At 48.4% G+C, this 19454-nt stretch overlaps 1 protein-coding gene across 14 annotated transcripts in view; it reads right to left on the minus strand.

Annotated features, from left to right (window-relative positions):
• Positions 1–355: 355 nt before the first annotated feature.
• EPHB2 (EPH receptor B2) overlaps positions 356–19454 on the minus strand; it is a 119080-nt gene continuing 99981 nt past the window's right edge. For 5 of the 14 annotated variants that reach the window (XM_053400592.1, XM_053400587.1, XM_053400583.1 and 2 more), the window contains 7 exons: positions 17385–17510; positions 16332–16579; positions 13910–14125; positions 9918–10139; positions 8339–8532; positions 7351–7506; positions 356–6999 (listed from right to left, as the gene is read on the minus strand). In XM_053400592.1, the coding sequence (XP_053256567.1) occupies positions 6891–6999; positions 7351–7506; positions 8339–8532; positions 9918–10139; positions 13910–14125; positions 16332–16579; positions 17385–17510 (1271 nt within the window). In that variant the 3' untranslated portion in view covers positions 356–6890. Of the gene's footprint in view, positions 7000–7350; positions 7507–8338; positions 8533–9917; positions 10140–13909; positions 14126–16331; positions 16580–17384; positions 17511–19454 lie in introns of those variants that run through there. The other 9 variants (XM_053400584.1, XM_053400582.1, XM_053400580.1 and 6 more) reach the window with 4 other exon arrangements.

Consider the following 19454-nt stretch of genomic DNA (forward strand, 5'->3'; position numbering starts at 1 on the left):
TGAGAACTAAGGGGCTCATTGCCTTCCATAAAGGGAGGATATATGGAATTCAAATCATATAAAACCAGGGCTCCAGTCTTTACACTTCTAGCTCTGCCTACTTTTACCTGTGCCCTTACCTGCCTCTGGCATGTGGAAGCTTGCCCAGAATGGAATGTGACATTCAGGCTGAATTCTAGCCCCCCTCCCCCAACCTTGGTAGGCTTATGGGGGGGTGAGGCCTGCAGGCTCCATCAGGCAGGACTGCCTAAAAGTCAGAGCCATCCCCAAGCTTCACTTCCATTCTGCATGGTTCTCCAACGAGGCAGTCGACAGCCGGCGAACAAAGAATAAGAGCCCGCCAGTGAGTGCTTCAAACTTTTACACTTCACATTTATTTTGAAAAAAAAGTCTTCTTAAAAATACTCCTACAAAGGCATCGGAGCAGCAGATTTTGTTTCCTTTATAAATACATCTGGTTTATTATTATTATTCATTATTATTCTTTCCTCCCCAGCAACATCAAAAGATGCATCATGGAGCCAGGAGAAGGCCCTGGTCGGAATGGAAGACACCCCCATGTGAGCAGGGCTGGAACGCCACTTACCTATTCACATTTTCTAAAAAATACAAACACGGTCAGGGGAACAGCAAATGTCGCACACCCAAGGCCACGGCCCATGGGCAGATGGAGACTGCACAGGCATTCTGAAGTAGAGACCTGTGCAGTAAATGGGTCACCATTGAGCAGGGAGAAGAGGCTTGGCGACTGAAGACGTTGCTCTGAGCCAGAGCTGAGGTGCAGGGCTGCAGGGAGGGGGTGGGGTAGGAGAGAACCCAAAGTGGCAACAAACGCCCGGCCAGTTTGGTTTTCATCTTGAGACTGGTGATGGTTGGTGCATGGGGATCTTCTGGGGAAAAAAAGATCCTTTAGCTGTCATTCCTGCATTGCAGGAAGTTGGACCAGATGACTCCAGATGCTGCTGAAGGAATCATTCTATGATGCTATGACTTTTTTCAGGGCTGTTTGTTGCAGTTGGCCGCCGCTCTTCCCTCCTACATCTGCTGTTTTTTCACTAGTGTTCATTTCAACCTCTTGGTTGGTTCCAGCCAATCAGGAATCATGCACTGGATGCAATGATACTAGCCAATCAGGAATCACAGACTGGATGTGAACTATGGTAGCCAGTTGGAATGAGTGATGGGCTAATGCCAATTGTGGTTAAATGAAACCTTTTAGAGCCAGGGAAGTGCTTTCTGTACTGTTCACAGGGACACACCTAACCTATCAAGCAGCACTGCAAGAAGGGAAAGATCTCTCAGAAACCACCCCAATGTACTCTCTTTTAATCCTGATACTGTTGTAGGTGAAACTGTCACCTGCTGTTCTAACCCTTGCATTAAGAGATTTCCCAACTTGGTGGCAATGGCAGTGGTGTTTCCAGTTGTCTTTCTAGCAGCATTAGAACACAGGGGCACTGGAAGCAGCAGGCAGGGTTTTTGCCCAGCCCTGCCTGGAGATGCTGGGGACTGAACCTGGGACCTTCTGCATGCAAAGCAGGTGCTCTACCCCTGAGCTACAGCCCATCAACCAGTTTCATCCTTATTGGATTGGGCATTGAACTTAAAAACCAAAGTCTACCCCTGGAACTGGAGATGGGGCATGAATCAAAAGAGGTCAAACTGGAAGAGGACAGCAAGTATCTGAGAACAAGGCCAGGCTGCATCAGTTGCTGCAGGGCCCATCCAGAATTTAAAACAGTAGCCATCTACAGTTATGGCTTTCTAGATGTTGCTGGACTCCCATCATCCCTGACCACTGGCCCTGCTGGCTGTAGGGGCTGATAGGTATTCACCAACATCTGGCTCCTCTTTGCTGATCTGTAGAGCATGGAAGTGTAGACAAAACTGAAAGGGGGCATGGACAAGGCAGCCTGAAAGAGCCAGACCAGAGCCTTCTAGCCTGTTTCTCTAGGTAGCCCAAGGCCTCTGGAAAGCCTGTTCTCATGAAAGAAAGGCAAGGGAGATGCTGAGGCCATTGAGTCTTCCTGGAAGTCACAAGAGGGACAGGATGTAACTCCAACCTACAGGTATGATTCCCCAGTAGAAGGAATATCCACTGAGGATGAACCCAACCTGACCCATTTCTGTTCTCTCAGCATCTCATATTTTCTTCCACCCTTTGGATAATTAATCCAATATTATCCTCAGCAGTGTGAGATGGCACCATGCGGAAACGGTTTCCATGATGCTGGGCATGTGCAAAGGGTGGGGTTGGGCAGCAGAGACCAAGATCTAACACAGGGCTGGGGAACCTGCAGCCCTTCCAATGTTGCTGGGAACCAATTTCTATACCCCACAACCACTGATCAGGCTGGCAAGGGCTGATGTATGTTGTGAAACCAACAGCACCTGAAGGACTCAAAGCTAAGCTTTAATGCATAAAAGAAGACCAGATGATTGGGTTCTGAAACCCAACACACAACTCATTTGTTCCACTGAATTCAGTGGGACTGACTTCTTGAGTTGGCATGTATAGGATTGCCGTGCAAGCTGGGTTTGTTCACGGGTAGAGTTTTAAAGCAGGGGTGGTGAACTGGATCTGGCTAATGGGCTGGATCCTTACCTCCCCATCCCACTATGGGTCAGGTCTGGCAGGCTGCAGGCAGCCTGCCCACCTGTCAATCACCTGACATAAATGCCAGGCAACCCATTTTTGCCCATGTGGTTTGAAAGCAAACTGTGTGGGTATAGGCACCGCACTTCACCTGCCCTGATGATCAGCTGATTGGTGGTAACAGCAACACCCCCTGCTTCCAGCCCAGCCACATCCTTATCTGCCCCACACCTGACATAAAGTATGTCATCGGATGTAGGACATGTGAGCATCGCTTGACCAAAACATCCTAGTGTTCCAAATCTGGAGACTGGTGGACCTAATGAAGCTAGCTAGCAGAAGCTTCTCCACCCCTGTCTTAAACCAAGGAAGTTCCATTCCAGTTCAGTTACTGTTCTGCTTTTAAAAAAAGAAAATCACAGTGAAATATTTGAGCGTTCTAACAGACTTTTGCATTTAGGAATTGCTTTTCTCTGCTCCTCTCTCCCAGCAGCCCCAAAGTGCTTGCCTTTGATATGCAAATCCTGGGGCCCTACTGAGAAAGTTGCTCTTTCCGACACAACACGCCACCCCTCTCCACTCCTAGCTCTATCACAGTGTCCAGAAGTGCCAGGGCCCGGGGCCTGACGATTTATTGCTATCTTCAACAGAATGCTGCCAATCCAGTTTCAGCTCCAAGATCGCTAAAAAAAACATGGCGACGGCAGAGGAAGGTGGCGGGCATGGGATGAGGAGAGGGTGGGTGCTGGCTCAGCGTGTTGGAAGAAATCAGAAGGGTGACTCAAGCAGTTGCAATGGGGTGATGCGGGGCGACAGGACAGCTCTGGTGCATTAAAGGCAAGCGCTGTGCACGAAACAGTCCTGATTCTGAATTCTGACACCGCACTTGAAATACCTGCAAAATAAGTCTCTCTGCTGGCTTAAGGACAGATAAAAGACGAGTGTGCATGTTTGCGGGAGGGAAGCACAGTCGAGGAGAAAGAGGGGAGATTTCCAGGATCCTGGTGAGGTCACAATGAAATATCTAGCATAGATGGGTGAGTCCCATCTCATTAGAACAATGGAAGAAATGAGACGAGTCTCCATCAGCCCCCTTCTCTTGAAATCGTAGTCTGCATTAGGTGTGCTGCGGGTGGACTCTCTCACACACACAGTGAAATGGCTCAGGTAGATGTGTGTGTTGTGTTGTGTTGCCCGTCTGCTGGTGAAGACAGCTCCCCTGCACTCCCTCCCGTGATGCCAGCAGCACCCAGTGGAACAAGACCGGGCCTTCGTCAGGAGGGAAGGGTCAGGGCAGCTTTAGTGCAAAGATACATCAGGTCCTTCCCCCTGTGCAAAGGAGCTTGCACAGAAAAGCAGAAGGAAGGCAGCGGAGCACAAAGGCCAAGGCTGGCTCAGGTTCCAGGGGATAGCTTGGTGTGGCCCTAAATGGGGATGGCTTGGAATTGGACACCCTGCCCCACCAACCAAAGGGATGAAAGCTACCCATGGCATTGTAAGAGCTCTTTGCTCTGTACAACCAAGCTACACCTGATTCTGTGATAGCTGTATGGGATTATGACAGATTTCAGGACATTGAAATTTGTTTCTCCCTGCCATGCGCACACACCTCTGGCAAGTCCACAAGATAGTATATGTACTTCTGCCAGCATTTGTATTTATTTATTTTTTAATCAGCCCAGGTAACCTACCTACAGCAGCCCAGTTCAGGAGTAACAGAAAATTGTGGCTTTCTGCCATGCGAACAAGCTAAGGGTTGTATCATTCCTTTTCTCCTTTCCTCTTTTCTGGTCACAAGGAAGAGATCAGATGTTTTTGATCTATTTTTAACCAAGGCACAGTTCCCAACAATGTCCAAACTCAAGGACTGAAGGTTTGTTTAAACTAGGATTTAAGAACAAACCAGTATCTGAAAAAATGTTTTAGTGCTGGTTGATCTCATTAGCTCTACTTTAATTTTTCATGACATCTGAATACTGGAAACCATGATTTGTTCAAAGCTGAAAACCAGGAGCCACCTAGGACTCTAACCTTATTTTATGCAGCCTCTGACATCTCCAGAAGCTGCCCCATTCTTCTGCCCCATCAGAGTTCCCTTCTTCCTGTTTGTTTTTTTCCATTCTCCCAGAGTTTCCCTCTCCTTCTGTGTAGATTCATTACCATCTGTGCAATATTTAATTGACAAAAAATAATTCTAAGCTTTTATTTGGGGATACGTTTTATTCTGGATTTTTCTTTAGTCTGGATCCCAGATAGTTTTCTCTAAGGTGAAACAAACCACAGTTCTCTAAAGTTTGGATATCATGGGGAATCATTACTACTTTAAAATTAGAAGCCAAAGTTTACAAACTCCTTCTGATTTGCTTGAAAGAGGAAGCACTGCTCATTCATGTAGCAGATGTCTGCACTTTTCCATTATCCCTGAACCAGGCCTTTGTCTCTCGAACCCGGAGAGATGAAAATTCTGTGGAATTATTGGCACTGCTGGTTATCATTACCTTCCCCTACAGAAATAAGAGACCCTGAGCTAAGCAGAGTGACCCTTTCCAACCTGTGACCCCCCTGACAGTGACATGGTGGGTTTCCAAACTATTCACAACTTTCCCTGTTCTTTGAACCTTCAGAAGGACAGACTGAGTCAATGAGGAGAGACCTTCTGCAAGGTTAAGCTCCAACCAACAGTCCTTCTCACAACCTGCCTGAGCTTGGCCATGGCAGGTCTGAGACCCACAATACCACCCATGTGCTGAGCACCAGCTGGGCTCCAACTTGTGGCTGCTGAGACTGAGATATGGGGCTTTGGGCTGGAGGTTAAAAGTCCTGCCGTGAGCCTTTCCTGACAAGGCTACAGGACCCCTGTTGTTGACCTTCCTCCACTTTTGTTTCCAGTCTCCTCAGAATGCTGAAGGACAGTTGAGGGTGTGTCAGAGGACTTCAAGAACCATTGCGCCATGCTCCTCCAGCCCTTAGATGTTTCTTCACTCCCAGCTGAACTTCTCAGTTTAAGGCCCCCTCGGACCAATTCCCAGGTTGGTATCATTTTTGAAAACTATCACAACATCTCTGCATGAGGTTCAGCAAGGGGTCCCCAATATGAAACAGCAGACAAGCCAACTAACTTTGAGACAACTGCTAAGGGATGACAAAAGACTTAGGAGCAGCCTGGCAGAACAGGGGGAAGGGGTTAGAGTGTGTCCGAAATGTTCATGGCCCCCTGGGAGTGCTCAGCCAGGAAGCTGCCCAAGAGGAGACAACAAAGTGTCCCTGGGAGAGAAGAACAGTGGATTTGCCATCCTGTTTTCTTTTTTCTTTTTGTTAAAACAAAACAACTCGGCTCCCCCCAAAATAATAATTCCCCCCTCCCCCCACATCCCATTGTAAACAAAGTAGAAAAAGATGGAACAACGACAACCAGATGGAAATGCACATCAAATCTACAACATACTGCATGGAACAGGACGAGAGGGGCAGGGAGTTTCCCGCCGGAAGCAGGTCATTGGCAAACCATGAAGCCTTCTCAAATGTCTTGTGCATATTGATATGTAGGAGCTGCCACTGGGAAGTGCAGCGCGCAGAGCCTCTAGGAGGTGCCCCTTGCAAAAACAGTCCCAGAGCAACAGAGACCAAGACCTCCGAAAGCCCCATGACTTTGCTTTCCCCAGTGTGGGGCAAAGATTCTCTTTCGTACAGAGGAGGAGGTATGGGTGGGTGGATGGGTGGGTAGGTGAGCTTCGCCCGGATCCAGTCCTTCAGAGGAAAGGAAGTTAAAAAGACGTGTCCATCTCTGAAGTCTGTGACTCTAGAGGTGACCCCATTACATGGGTGGAAAGTTTGCTGGCGCTTGTCCCCTCTTCGGTCCGCAGATCTGCTGGCTGTTGTGGGAAGGGGAGGGCATGCCCAGCAACACTTGCAGGGACATGCAGTTTTGTAACCTCCCCCCCCTCCCTGAAGACTTTCTGGTCCACTCTGTGCCCCAGGAGGTCCAACTCGTGCAAAGGAGGAGGGCGAAAGGGTCCCTCTGGATCCCTCCCTAGCTTGCTTGTCTCAGAGCCCTTAAAGAGAAATCCACTGCGGTTCTGTTTCATTTTAAAACATCCTTCTAAATAAGAGTCCTTCCTCTTCCCTTTTTTTTTCTGGATTCTTGAAGTCTGCAGCATCTTTGCCCTGTGGCTGCCCCTTCCCTGTAGCTGCCGTCTCCATGGGGGAGCATTAAGACCCGCCCAAGGGCTCAGACACACAGGGACAAAAGGGGAACAGGACCTTGAGGAAGAGGTGTGTGCAAGTACCCAGCTTCTCAAACCTCCACGGACTGGATTTGATTCATCTGTGCTCGCATCACCTGGATACTGTTCAGGATTTTCTTCTGGTGCCCGGCTAATGTGACCCCTACTCGTAGGATGTCCCTAGGGGAGAAAAAAAAACCCCACAGCAACAACAAGAGACAAGCATTAGTGGTGGCAAAAATTAGGGGGCACTGCAGACTATTAATTATAGACTCAGTCATAGGATCATAGAGTTGGAAGGGACCATGAATCTCAATATTTGGTCTCCCATCCAGTTTGAAACCATACTGGAGCCTCCTTAGCTTTGCTAAGTGGTCAACCAAATGCCTTCGTGGGAAGCCTGCAAGCAGGACCTGAGTGCGACAGCATCTCTCCCCACTTGTAATTCCCAACAACTGGTATTCAGAGGCATTGCTGAGAACATAGTCCTCATGGCTAGTCCTCATCCACCTCTTCTCCCCTGGAACTTACTCCATGTTCATTTGGGACACCACGTCGAAGTTGGTGAAGCCAGCACTGGCAAAGCTCTCCTTGTACTGCCCCATCTTGATGGCTTCAAGCCACTCGTCCACGGTGTTGAAACTGGAATAGTCTGGAATGGTGCGGTCCAGTAAGGGGAGGTTAATCCTGGAAGGGAGGGGGGGAGATCGCAACAAATGAGCAGAAGAAAAGATCTGGATTTGTTTGGCATGGAAGAAACCCACACTGATCATTTTCACAAGGGAAGCGGCGTAGCACCTGCTTTGCATGCAGAAGGTCCCAGGTGTAATCCCTGGCATCACCAGGTAGGGCTGGAAGACCCTCTTGGTTCAGGGGGATTATAAGACCTGACCCACATTCTTGGAAACTCTTATGATTCAGGGGCCATGACGTGCATGGTGGAGGACTTCAATGAGGACAGGTCCCAGGCTACTTTCTTGGGGGAGAACCTCCGGTGCTTCATTTGGGACCCTTGTGGTCAGGGAATGCAGCTTGGCCATCACCCTGTGATTCAAAAGACGAGTCTCCTGCAGTGGCTCTTTTTTGCAAAAGGCAACAATGGCAAAAGAAGGCAATGGTCCTTTAGCCAGCCAGGTAGTTCCCTCCTCCCCACTCGGGAGCTGGAAGGATCAGCCTACATAAGGCTTCAGTTGGCTCTGGCTCTCTATCCAGAGGTCTGCTCTGGCAGCTGCCTTTGCAGGACCCCTTGGAGCTGTCCAAGGTCCTGTAGGCTCCCTGCTTGACATGGACTCCTGACAACTAGACACCACCTGCCTCCCTTGTGAACCTCAAGCATCTTCAGCACTCAACAGTAAAGCACTGCATGTGAACATCCCTGACCCAAAGTGCCAACTCTGGGAAACCAGAAATCCATTTGAGCTTGGGTAAAATTCTGGAGCAGCCTTCCCCAACCTGCTGCCATCCAGAAGATGCTGAACTCCCATCAGCCCTAACCCCCATTGTGTGCCCTGCGTCCTACCCAGAGGAAAGGGGTGCCATGGCTTTCAGGCTGTTTGGGTTCCGGATCATCTTGTCTAAGGTGTTGACAATCTGTCCAAATTTGGGCCTGTGGTTACGGTCCTTCTGCCAGCAGTCCAACATGAGCTGGTGCAAGGCACTGGGGCAATCCATGGGTGGTGGCAGCCGATAATCTTGCTCAATGGCGTTTATTACCTGCAAGGGGGGGGGAAAAGCCCACATACATCTTTTTGTCCTTAGATGCTGACTGCTAGCCAACCGGTGATGGCTAAATGACACCGTTCTCATGGAAACAAATGTGACTTGAGAGTTCATTCACAGGTTCAGCCACAGCTTTCCCCTCCTTCATTGTCTGAAGCGGCTCATTAATTGGCCACGTCAACAGACTTAATCCACATCCAAAGGGAAATATTGCCTAAGCATCCATCGGCCTTGACATCTGATGGCCAAGGCTGCCGCTCCCGATTCGTAATTGGGGATGTGACAATGCACATTATGCACATGCAAATACACACACACATGAAATTGCTCCCCCCCCTCCGGGAGCTCCTCTCCTCTCCCCTCCCCCACCTGCTACGCTATCGGCACAAATGCCCTGCTGGAGACATGAGCGGTTCTCCCCTCTGCTGGTGTTCGCAGCCCGGGTCGAGGAGGCTAATAGGGGGTGAAGTTACTGAACGCTCTGCCCTTGCTGGAAAGATCACTGTCAATTAGCCAGCAATGGCTTCTGGGGTGGAGCGCTCCAGGGCTGGAGGAAGGGCAGGAGCGCAGAGCAGAAGGAGCCCGCCAAGGAGATAGGCTGGGAGCTGCTGCGAACTGAGTCAGCTCCCTGAGACGATCATGTTCCTACAGGGGCAAGGATTTGACATCAGACTGAGAATGACAGCAGTCCACAGGCTGAGACAGAATGCCACCCTTGGCTTATGATTATTATTAATACCCCGCCTATTCCCTAGACTGGGACTCAAAGTGGCTTACAGACAAAAATACAAACCACAGATAAAATACAAAAACGTATAAAAGGCCATCATTAAATAACAATTAAACCTTGATAGAATTAAAACAATGTAAGGGAGGAATCTATCAAAATGCAGATATTAAAAACAGCACAGCACTATTAAACGTCCTTTCCTAAAAAACAAAACAAAACAAAAACAAAAAAATTCCCCACCTAACTATACAGTATAAGGCATAATAAGTCATAACCAGCACTTTGAATTGTCCCCAGAAACAGACTGGCAGCCAAGTGGATTTTCAGCAAATTCCTGCCAGACCTCCATCCAACCTCTGCCAAAAAACCTCCAAAAAGGAGAGCTGACCACCTTCTGGGGAAAGTCTGTTCCACTGTCAAACAGCTCTTACCATCAAGAAGTTCTTCTTAATATTTAATTGGAATTTCCTTTCTTGTCATTTGAGTCCATTTGTTCAGGTCCTACCCTCTGGAGCAGCAAAAAACCATCTTGTTCCATCTTCCACGTGACAGCCCTTCAGATATTTGAAGATGGCTACCCTTTTATCTCTCAGCCTTCCCTTCTCCAGGCTAAACATACCCTGTTCCACCAGCAGTCCCTCATACTTACATCTTGGTTGGTCATATCCCAGTACGGCCGCTCTCCATAGGACATCACCTCCCACATGACTATTCCGTAGCTCCACACGTCGCTTGCAGAAGTGAACTTTCGGTACTGGATGGCTTCCGGTGCTGTCCAACGGATCGGGATCTTTCCGCCCTGTAGTGGGGGTGGAGCACAGGGTTTCTCGCTTGGGTTGCTTGCATCAGCCCCAGCCAAGTGGAATGACTGCTAATGGAGTCAGTGGGGAACAAGTAAATAAGAGTTAGCCCTAACCAACTACTTGTAAGGAGGCTAGTATGATGGCATAGGTCCAGTTGCATCTGTACTCACACCTGGAAGCACCGCAGCACCATTAATGCAAGTGCAAGTCTCTCATCCCCTGACTCCTCAGTTGAATATTTCACCGGTTGGTGAAGTGATTGCATTCAATGTGGGCTGCTGAGTCCAGGTTTCTTCAAGCAAGCAAGGCTACCACAAGCCTAAGAATCCTCTCCATAAGATACTGGTTTTAAGACTATGGGAGCCACTCCATATATGCCTACTTGATTGCTTCGATCGGCAGAACTGGCACCAGCACAGGTGAAACATAATACCCGCTCCACATTGGTAAGAAATCATTATTTTAATGTGGAAAAACCTACACACTGGAACTCAGGCAGCTGCCTTCATCAGGGCCGGACCACCCATGAGGCAAGGTAAGTGTCAGGGACTGGGCAGAGGAGGAATGGTGGAGACCGCCTCCCCATCCTGACCCTTCCTGGGAGGAGGAAGAGGAAGACAGTATAGATTTACAACAGTGGATTGAGGGAGGTCACAGCTCAGAGGCAGATGAGGGGGAAAGGTGGGAAAGAATGTGAGAGAAGCAGGAGGAAGTAGAAGCAGAGTAACAGGTGACTGACACAGTGTCATTAGACAGGATCCCAGACTCTCCATCTCCCAGAACCTGGCGAGTCTTAAAAGTAGGCGAGCAAAGAGCTCAAAGACAGAGGGCACATAACAGCACCCATAGAAGTGACGAATGAGGAAGTGGGAGAGATGGGTGTGTGTGGAGATTCACTTGGGACAACGCCATTAACCAAGAAGTTGGGTTCAATAGCCTCTCTCTGTAAAGATCGAAATGAAAAAGGATGGTAAGAAACCTTTCCTTGTCTTTATACTTTCCTGAGCAACCAGCCGGGAGCCACTGACAGCATCCTGACAGTAAGGTGAATGCCTCAGGCGGCAGGATCTACAGGGACAGAAGCTCCCAATGTAGATCTTTATTTTCCCCTTGTTCCTGATTTAGACCTTCGCTCGCCCCTTCTTCCCTAGTGGGGAAAGGGGTGCCATTTTGTGGTTTGCCTCTGGTGCCAAAATGTCTTGGGCTGACCCTGTACTCTTTTCAGTGCCTGCAAGAAATATTAAAAGAAAAGAGGCATGCCTGCACAGACATGTAGAACACGGATGTGTATTTTGATCTGTTGCTGATTTTACCTTTTGAATGTTTTAAAGGGCTGCTTTTGTGCTTTCCACCGATAATTTCATTTTATTCTCTCTGCAAACTGCTTTGAGGTGCTGTTTTTCTTTTTACAATCAAGCGGTGCATAAAGTTTATGAAACAAAAGTGAATAAATCCAATGAGAAGGGAGCTTTTGAGGCACGAGAGCAGGATAGAACTCCCATGTTGAGATGCAGTCTGCCTTTGAATACCAAATGCTTGTGTGGGGGGCACCCCCTTTCTGCCCTGTTGGTAGTGCTCCCCAGTGGCAACAAGTTGGGTACCGCTAGATACAGACATACTGAACGAGGCAGATCTTTGCTCTCAATCCAGAAGGGTTTTCCTCCCCCCCACCCCCCATATATTTCCTTATTTTCAAGGAAGGTCAGGAAAAATTAGGTTGCCTGTTTTCACTGTACCAATCCAGTTCTGTGACAGCACAGTGCCAGACCCCCACCCAGCGCTGTTCGCACCGACCAAATAAAAAATGCAACGGGAGAGGCTTCATTGCCAGCATCAGTGATGCTTCAACAGCCTCGCTGATCATCAAGGAGGAAGAGCCATAAATTCTTAACACTGCCGTGCTGGGTTTGCATTAAGAGGCCTTTGGCGAAGGCCATTTCTGTCTGCTGCAGAGAAAAGCCAGATTCCTGTGGAAGGTTGACCCAGATAAGGTGCCCCGTGACCCTTCCGACTCGTCTCTCCAGAACAAACTTCTTGTGTGTGTCTTCTCCCCTGTACATGATTGGGCTGAGTAACTCACGTCACGGGGAGATGTCCCTGCCCTGCCCAGAGTCCTCTGATCCACTGTGTCAACTCTAGAACCAGTTTTCTTTGTGTGTTTATGGGAAACACTTCTTGAACCATTTGCCCCAGGAGCAGGGAACCTTTTTGCCCACACGGGCCAGATCCTCACCAGGACCGGCCTTGAGGGCCAAATTCGACAGGGGGGGGAGCCGTCCACTTGCTAACCACATGACTTTACAACTGCCCCATGTGCGAGGTGCTGCAAAATGAGAAGTGTTTCCCACCCCAACATCGTTTTAGTAGACTTCCATGGGGGTCTCCTGCTAAAGCGATGAGCTGGAGATTCTCAGGCATACGCGTTCCCAATTCCTTGTGGGCAACCTCACTTAGGTCCATTACTTTGAGTAGAACTCAGTTGAAGAGCATCAGAATAGAAGGCCCGTGATGAAGCGGTGGCAAGGCAATTTCACAGGAGGGGAACATAGAAGAGAAGAAGAAGAGTTTGGATTTGATATCCCGCTTTATCACTACCCGAAGGAGTCTCAAAGTGGCTAACATTCTCCTTTCCCTTCCTCCCCCACAACAAACTGTGAGGTGAGTGGGGCTGAGAGACTTCAAAGAAGTGTGACTAGCCCAAGGTCACCCAGCAGCTGCATGTGGAGGAGCGGAGACGCGAACCTGGTTCACCGGATTACGAGTCCACCACTCTTAACCACTACACCACACTGGCTCTCTCAAGCTTGCTGGATCAGGCCAATAGCCCATCTCATTCAGCATCCTGTTGTTATGGCAGCCAACCAGCTGTTCATGGGAAGCCAGAAAGCAGGATTTGAGCACAAGAGTGCTCTCCCTTCTCCTGTGGTTTCCAGCAACCCGTATTCAGAAGCATTTCTGCCTCCAACTGTGAAGGCAAAGCATAACCATCATGGCTAGCAACCATTGATAGCCTTCTTCTCTATGAATTTAATCCTCCTTTAAAGCCATCCAAGTTGGCCATCATTACCTCTTGTGGAAGTGAGTTCCATAGATTAACTATGCACTGCATGAATAAGCCCTTTTATCTGTCCCAAATCTTCTGACTTTCAGCTTCATTGCATGCCCATGAGGTCTAGTGTTTATGAGAGAAAGGGGGGGGGAGGTTTTCTCTATCCACTTAAGTGTGCTGCATGTTTTTTCTCTCAGAGATTGACCACCCACCTGACCACCTGTCAGGGACTGGGCAGAGGAGGAATGGTGGAGAACGCCTCCCCAGCCTGACCCTTCCAGAGAAGAAGAAGAAGACAGTTCAGAATTACAACAGGGGGTTGAGGGAGGTCACAGCTCAGAGGCAGATGAGGGGGAAAGCTGGGAAATAATGGGAGAGGAGGAGGAGGAAGAGGACACACCGGGGGGGGTGACAGCTGATGGACACAGTGTCTTTAGAAAGCATTCCAGACCCCCCTTCCAGAACCCGGCGAGCCTTGAAAGTAGGAGAGAGAAAGTAGGGCTCAGAAGCAAAGAGAGAAAGTAGGGCTCAGCGCCACCCGTAGGGCAGTGATGACGAATGAGGAAGTGGGAGAAAAAGGGGGTGGAGAGTCACTTGGGACAATGCCATTGTTCCAAGAGGCTGTGTTCTCAAGCCTCTTTCTGTAAATATGGAATAAAAAGCAGGTGGTAAGCACTTTTCCTTGCCTTATCCATTCCTGGCAACCTGCCGCATGACACCACCTTGGAAACCACTGAGTTTTCCCTCCATCCTGCCTTCATCCCGGAAGGTTTCCTTCCTGTGTCTTACCAGGGCACTGGTGTAGGTGGGATCCGAGGTGTCATCTTCCAGGAAGCGGGAGAGGCCGAAGTCTGAGACCTTGCAGACGAGGTTGCTGTTGACAAGGATGTTGCGAGCCGCCAGGTCACGGTGGACGTAGTTCATATCAGCCAGGTACTTCATGCCAGCAGCAATGCCCCGTAGCATCCCCACCAGCTGGATCACAGTGAACTGACCATCGTTTTGCTGCAGGGTAGAAGAGAAAAGGGCCGGCAGGGTCAAGCAGGGATCAGGGTTGGACAAAAGGGGGTTTCAAGGAGAATTCAGGCCACCAAACCACCTGGCTAATCACCTTGGCTCATGGAATCAGACTTGTAGAGCTGCAAGGGACCCCAAGAGTCATCTAGTCCAACCCCCTGCGATGCAGGAATCTTTTGCCCAACGTGGGGCTCGAACCCAGGACTTTGATATTAAGAGTCTCATGATCTTATAAATATATTATTTGCAAAAGAAGCTGCACAACTGTGAGCTGATCCCCCCCAAAACAGGGCTTTCCCCCTTTCTTCCTCTAACAACTAGGTGCATCTTATGGAGTGAAAAATACGGTATATATAAGTCTATAGAACAAAATATATAAAAAACAAACAGAACTGTAGCAATAACAAAGACAATCAAAAATTTAAAAACAAATCCTCATGATAATTTATCAGATTTTTCGTGGGAATTTTTCCTATTATACACATTTATGTAAGCGGTTTTGACTGATGTACACATTTCTGCAAGCCACTTTCCTCAATTTACAGTGGTACCTCAGGTTACATATGCTTCAGGTTACATACGCTTCAAGTTACAGACTCCGCTAACCGAGAAATAGTGCTTCAGGTTAAGAACTTTGCTTCAGGTTGAGAACAGAAATCGTGCTGCAGCAGTGCGGCGGCAGCGGGAGGCCCCATTAGCTAAAGTGGTGCTTCAGGTTAAGAACAGTTTCAGGTTAAGTATGGACCTCCAGAACGAATTAAGTACTTCACCCAAGGTACCACTGTAATGCATTTCATAGAATCGTGGGGTTGCAAGGGAACCCAAGGGTAATCAAGTCTAACTTCCTAAAGTACAGGAATCACAACTAAAGAATCCCTGATGGATGGCCGCCCAGCCTCTGTTTAAAAACTTCAAGGGTTTTGCACCAATCAGGCTCAGTCAGTTAGTTCCCTATCCAGAGGGTGCGGTGGGGAGGAAATCCTGTCTGACAACGTTATCGTCCAATATGCAGGAAACAACATGTGCAACAGCTGCTCCTTAGGGAAGGAGGCTAACTTAGTGGTAGAGCATCTGCTTTGCATGCAGAAGGTCCAAGGTTCAAGCCCAAATGACACCTAAAGTAGGGCCAGGAGAGACCTTGGCTTGAGATCCTGAAGAGTTGCTGTCACTCATGTGTAGACTGAACCTGATGGGCCATAGGAAGTGACAGCTTCCTCTGTTTCCATGCTCTCTTTGGCTGCACGGCCTGCTTCCTACCACTCAGCTCTTAATACACTTGGTGGAGTGAGAAAATAGAGCAGCTGCTCTCAACCTTGAGTCCCCAGATGTTGTTAGACTACAACTCCCATCATTCCAAGCTAACAGAACCTGTTGCCAAGGATGATGGGAGTTGTAGTCTAACACTATCTGTGGACCCAAGGTTGAGAAAGGCTGGTATAGATTAAGGATCCACATGGGCGGGAGGTAGCGAGGAGAGGGGTTGGATCTTTTGTATGATCTTGTACGGCCCTACATGGAGGTGGGTGAGCGATCTGTTTGTAAATTATGCTTAATGCAAACAGGGGGCTGTCTCCAACTAAGACCTACTCAGAGTAGACCCATTGAAGCGCGTGGACCTAAGTTAGTCATGTCCCTTAAGTACAACAGATCTACTCTGAGTACTACTAGCATTAGGAGCAACCCAGAGACTTTGTGTGTGCGGATGCAACATCGATTCCATTTATTTTGTTTAGCTGTTAATGATGTTTACATGTGGAATTTTAATTGTATTTTGGTATTCGATTTACATTTGTAATGCTTTTCTTCAATGTTTAAGCACCTGCTTTGCATTCTCACTAATTATGCTGCTTTAAATGTGCTTCTCCGCTCTTTTTGTATCCGATTCTCATATGTAGTGTTTCATTCTGATATTTTGTAATGTTCAATTTGATCAGTTAAGAAAGGTTGCAGGTGGAATAGAAACGATTTAAACGGATAGAAAAAAAAGGAGTTAATGCAATGGCATATTTAGCCCCTTTTCGGCAGATACCCAATTCCAATTGTGTGTGTTTGTCTCTGTGTGTTTATCACCTACTTTTGAGCATCTCTCTTCCAGGTCTTCAGAGAAGCTCACAAAGAGGGCAGCTGCTTCCATGAGGAACCTCTCCCCCGTCATTGAACCCACTCCCAGCCTTCCCCCCCATTAACAGCGTACCCGTAGGAAGGAATCCAACGAGCCGTTCTCCATGAATTCAGTAACGATCATGACAGGGGGGCTCTTGGTGACCACCCCCTCCAGGTGGATGACGTTGGGGTGGTCAAACTGGCCCATGATGCTGGCCTCGCTCAGGAAGTCCCGCCGCTGCTTCTCGGTATAGCCAGATTTCAGCGTCTTGATGGCCACAAAGCTCTCCCTCTTGCCTGGAAGCTTGAGGTGGCCACTGCACACCTCACCAAACTCCCCTGGAGTGGAAAACAGGGTGTAGGAAGAAAGAGCGCCCTAAGTTTCTGAGCTTTGGGAGTGGGTGGGGGAGAGATAGCGGTTACCTCCCACTGTTCCCCATTTCCTCGCACCCACCCCCAGTTCAAAAGCAAGGCACGATCCCTCCCTCGGTCAGAGCCACCCATGGGATGGTGAGGCACCCACACAGACTGGGTCTAAGGCTGCGCCAAGCGCCTTCCGTCATTTCTTAACATCCTTGGATTGGAAGGAGTTGGAAAGGACCCAAAGAAGCATGTAGGTCAACCCAATCACATCCCAATAAAATGGGGCCATTTATGCAGTTTTGAGAGAGGTGGTGGTGGGGGATTGTTGAGAAACTATTTGTCGCTTTTCCTGGTTGTTGATTGTTATTGCCCTGTCCAAAAAAGGGAATGTCCTAAAGATAGCAATGTTCCAAGTCGTTTTTGGAGAAATGGTGGTCCACAAAAGAGGCCACCAGTTTATGCAATAGCTGCCATTTCCCTCCAAAATGCTTGTTCTCTATCTGAGATATTCTGAATGTGTGGGGTGGGGAATGGCTGCTGCTGAAGAGAGCTCCACTACCATCTAGGGAGAGAGAGAGAACCCCATCTCTGCCACCATTCATCCATCAGCTTCACCTGAAATGGCCCCTGTCCCACTCTTGATTTTCAAGATGGAAGTTCAAAAATGTGGATTTTTGGCATGGCCCCAGCTAGGTGTGCACTCTGCCACACCCTCCCATCGACACCCTCTCCCTGTGACAGTTTGGGGTTGCAGCACAGGCATCCAAGGGCGGGGACTTACCTGCACCAATCACCTGCTCGATTTTGACACACGAGATGTCAATCTCCTTTGCAAACTCCCTGACAGCCTCATTGGGGTCTTCGTAGGTGAAAGGGTCAATGTAGATCTTCATGCCGGGAGTCACTGCTCAGGGGTGGAAAAGGGTAGAGATGTGTATATCTATATGTCTCTGTCTCTCTCTCTGTGTGTGTATTCATTCAGCACACTTAAATACCCAGCCCATCCCCAAAGAACTCAGGCCAACTGTCGCTGTTTCTCCCACTTTACAACCTTTGGCACCCTTCCAGCACCCTTAACAAACTACCCTTCCCAGGATTCTTTGGGGAAAACCATGAGTGTTTAACGTAGTTTAACCACAGCACTTTAAACGTGTAGTGAAAATGAGGCCAAAGCAACAAGATGAACCAGTTCTCCCCGGTTGCCAACCAGTTCTCTCCTTTCCCATTCTGACCACCACATCACACTGCCTTTATTGCAAATGTGCAGCGATACCTGGAAGTGTCTGCATGAGTCTGTGGTCAGCCTATATGAGGAAATGCTTATGCACAACTCAGCTGTGTGCCTCTGGTGGATCAACTGATATGGTATCTATCACGGTGGGATCATTGCAGTGTCAGGAAACAAGCCCAGGGTAGAAACTGCTCTTATTCTGAAAGGGTGATCCTCATTTTGTTGGCAGGGTTGCGACATGGGAAGTTCTTGCTACCGGATGTGCTGGGATTGTGTTTATGCCAATACATATTGGGATCCAGTGGCTTTTGAACTTGGCACCATCACTGCACCAAAGATCTATCTGAACCCCCAGGTTGTGCTTACTTTCAATATTTATGGGCGATTTCCTTCAATTTAACAAAGCAAGATATATTAATAACTCGTTTGCTAGCAGCTGCTTGTTCAGTCGTGGCTCAAGGCAGGAAGGACCTTTCTATATACTCCATTACCAACTGGTTTCAAAGAGCCTTCTTTACAGGGCCATCAGAGAAATTGACCCACAACTCTGGGTTCTCAGACAAGAAGCAGACCTGATGGATTTTGTGGCTGCCCGGTGGCTTCTTGCAGCTTATTTAATGACAGTCACACACACAGCAAATCCTATCGAAATATGATTTCATCTTGCACTGTTTTTGATTTTGTGAGTTTTTGATCTGCTGTTTATGTCTGATACTGCCTTACTGCCTCTTTTTGCCCGATTTCCTTTTTATCTTTCGTCTCCTTACCTAATACCTGACCATGCTCAATTTCCCCCCCTTTGTTGTTGTCGAATTGTTGAAATAGTCTGTTAGTTATATAAAAACCATTTCAAAAAATATTTTAAAAATAAACTGCTTTTATACTTGCTTTGCTATTTGGCTGTTCCATTTCCCTCCTTATTGAAAGTGGGGTACTTGGCAATTGCATGTGGAGGAGGGGCTCTAACTACCTGAAGCTAGTATCAAGTTTTCTCATTTATACAGTGCCTGTGTGTAAAAGAAGAGGAGAGAGACACTGTTGGGTCAGACTAGCAGATGTAGTGAGGTCTAGGGAGGAGATAGCGATGCCTCAGACTGGGGCTCCAAGTGACCAAGCCTCAACACTTGATCCCTGCACCACTAATGCCCTTTCAATTGCAGGTCTGGCCGACTGTGCCCTATACTTCAGAGATAGTACCAGCCACCCTGAGCTTTGTCAGCTGATCAGCAAAGGGTGGCATTTAGCTACGTTCTGTCCCCGCCCCCTCTCTGCATGCATGATGCTGTCCCCAAATCTGCTGAGATTTCAGGAGCCTTCAGGGAGAGGGGAAGCAGAGATCATTCCATTCCACAATAATAAATCCTTATATTGATGGAACAATTTGCTTAGTGCTTTGTTGAATTCATCCCTCCCCCCCCCATCCCAGACTACACTGCCATGCAATGCCCTGGCCTCAGTGGGTCAGGAAATCATTTATGGTGTGAGGACAATGATTTCAGCCAGGGGTGGGGAACCTTCCTCAGCCCAAGAGCAACGGTCCCTTCTGAACAAGCTTCTGGTATCAAGCAAGTCAGTGGTAAGTGGGCCTCTCTGTGGCCCTCTCTGGTCTGTGTTTTCTGT

This window comes from Podarcis raffonei, chromosome 8 (genome assembly GCF_027172205.1).
Source record: "Podarcis raffonei isolate rPodRaf1 chromosome 8, rPodRaf1.pri, whole genome shotgun sequence".
Lineage (NCBI taxonomy): Eukaryota > Metazoa > Chordata > Lepidosauria > Squamata > Lacertidae > Podarcis > Podarcis raffonei.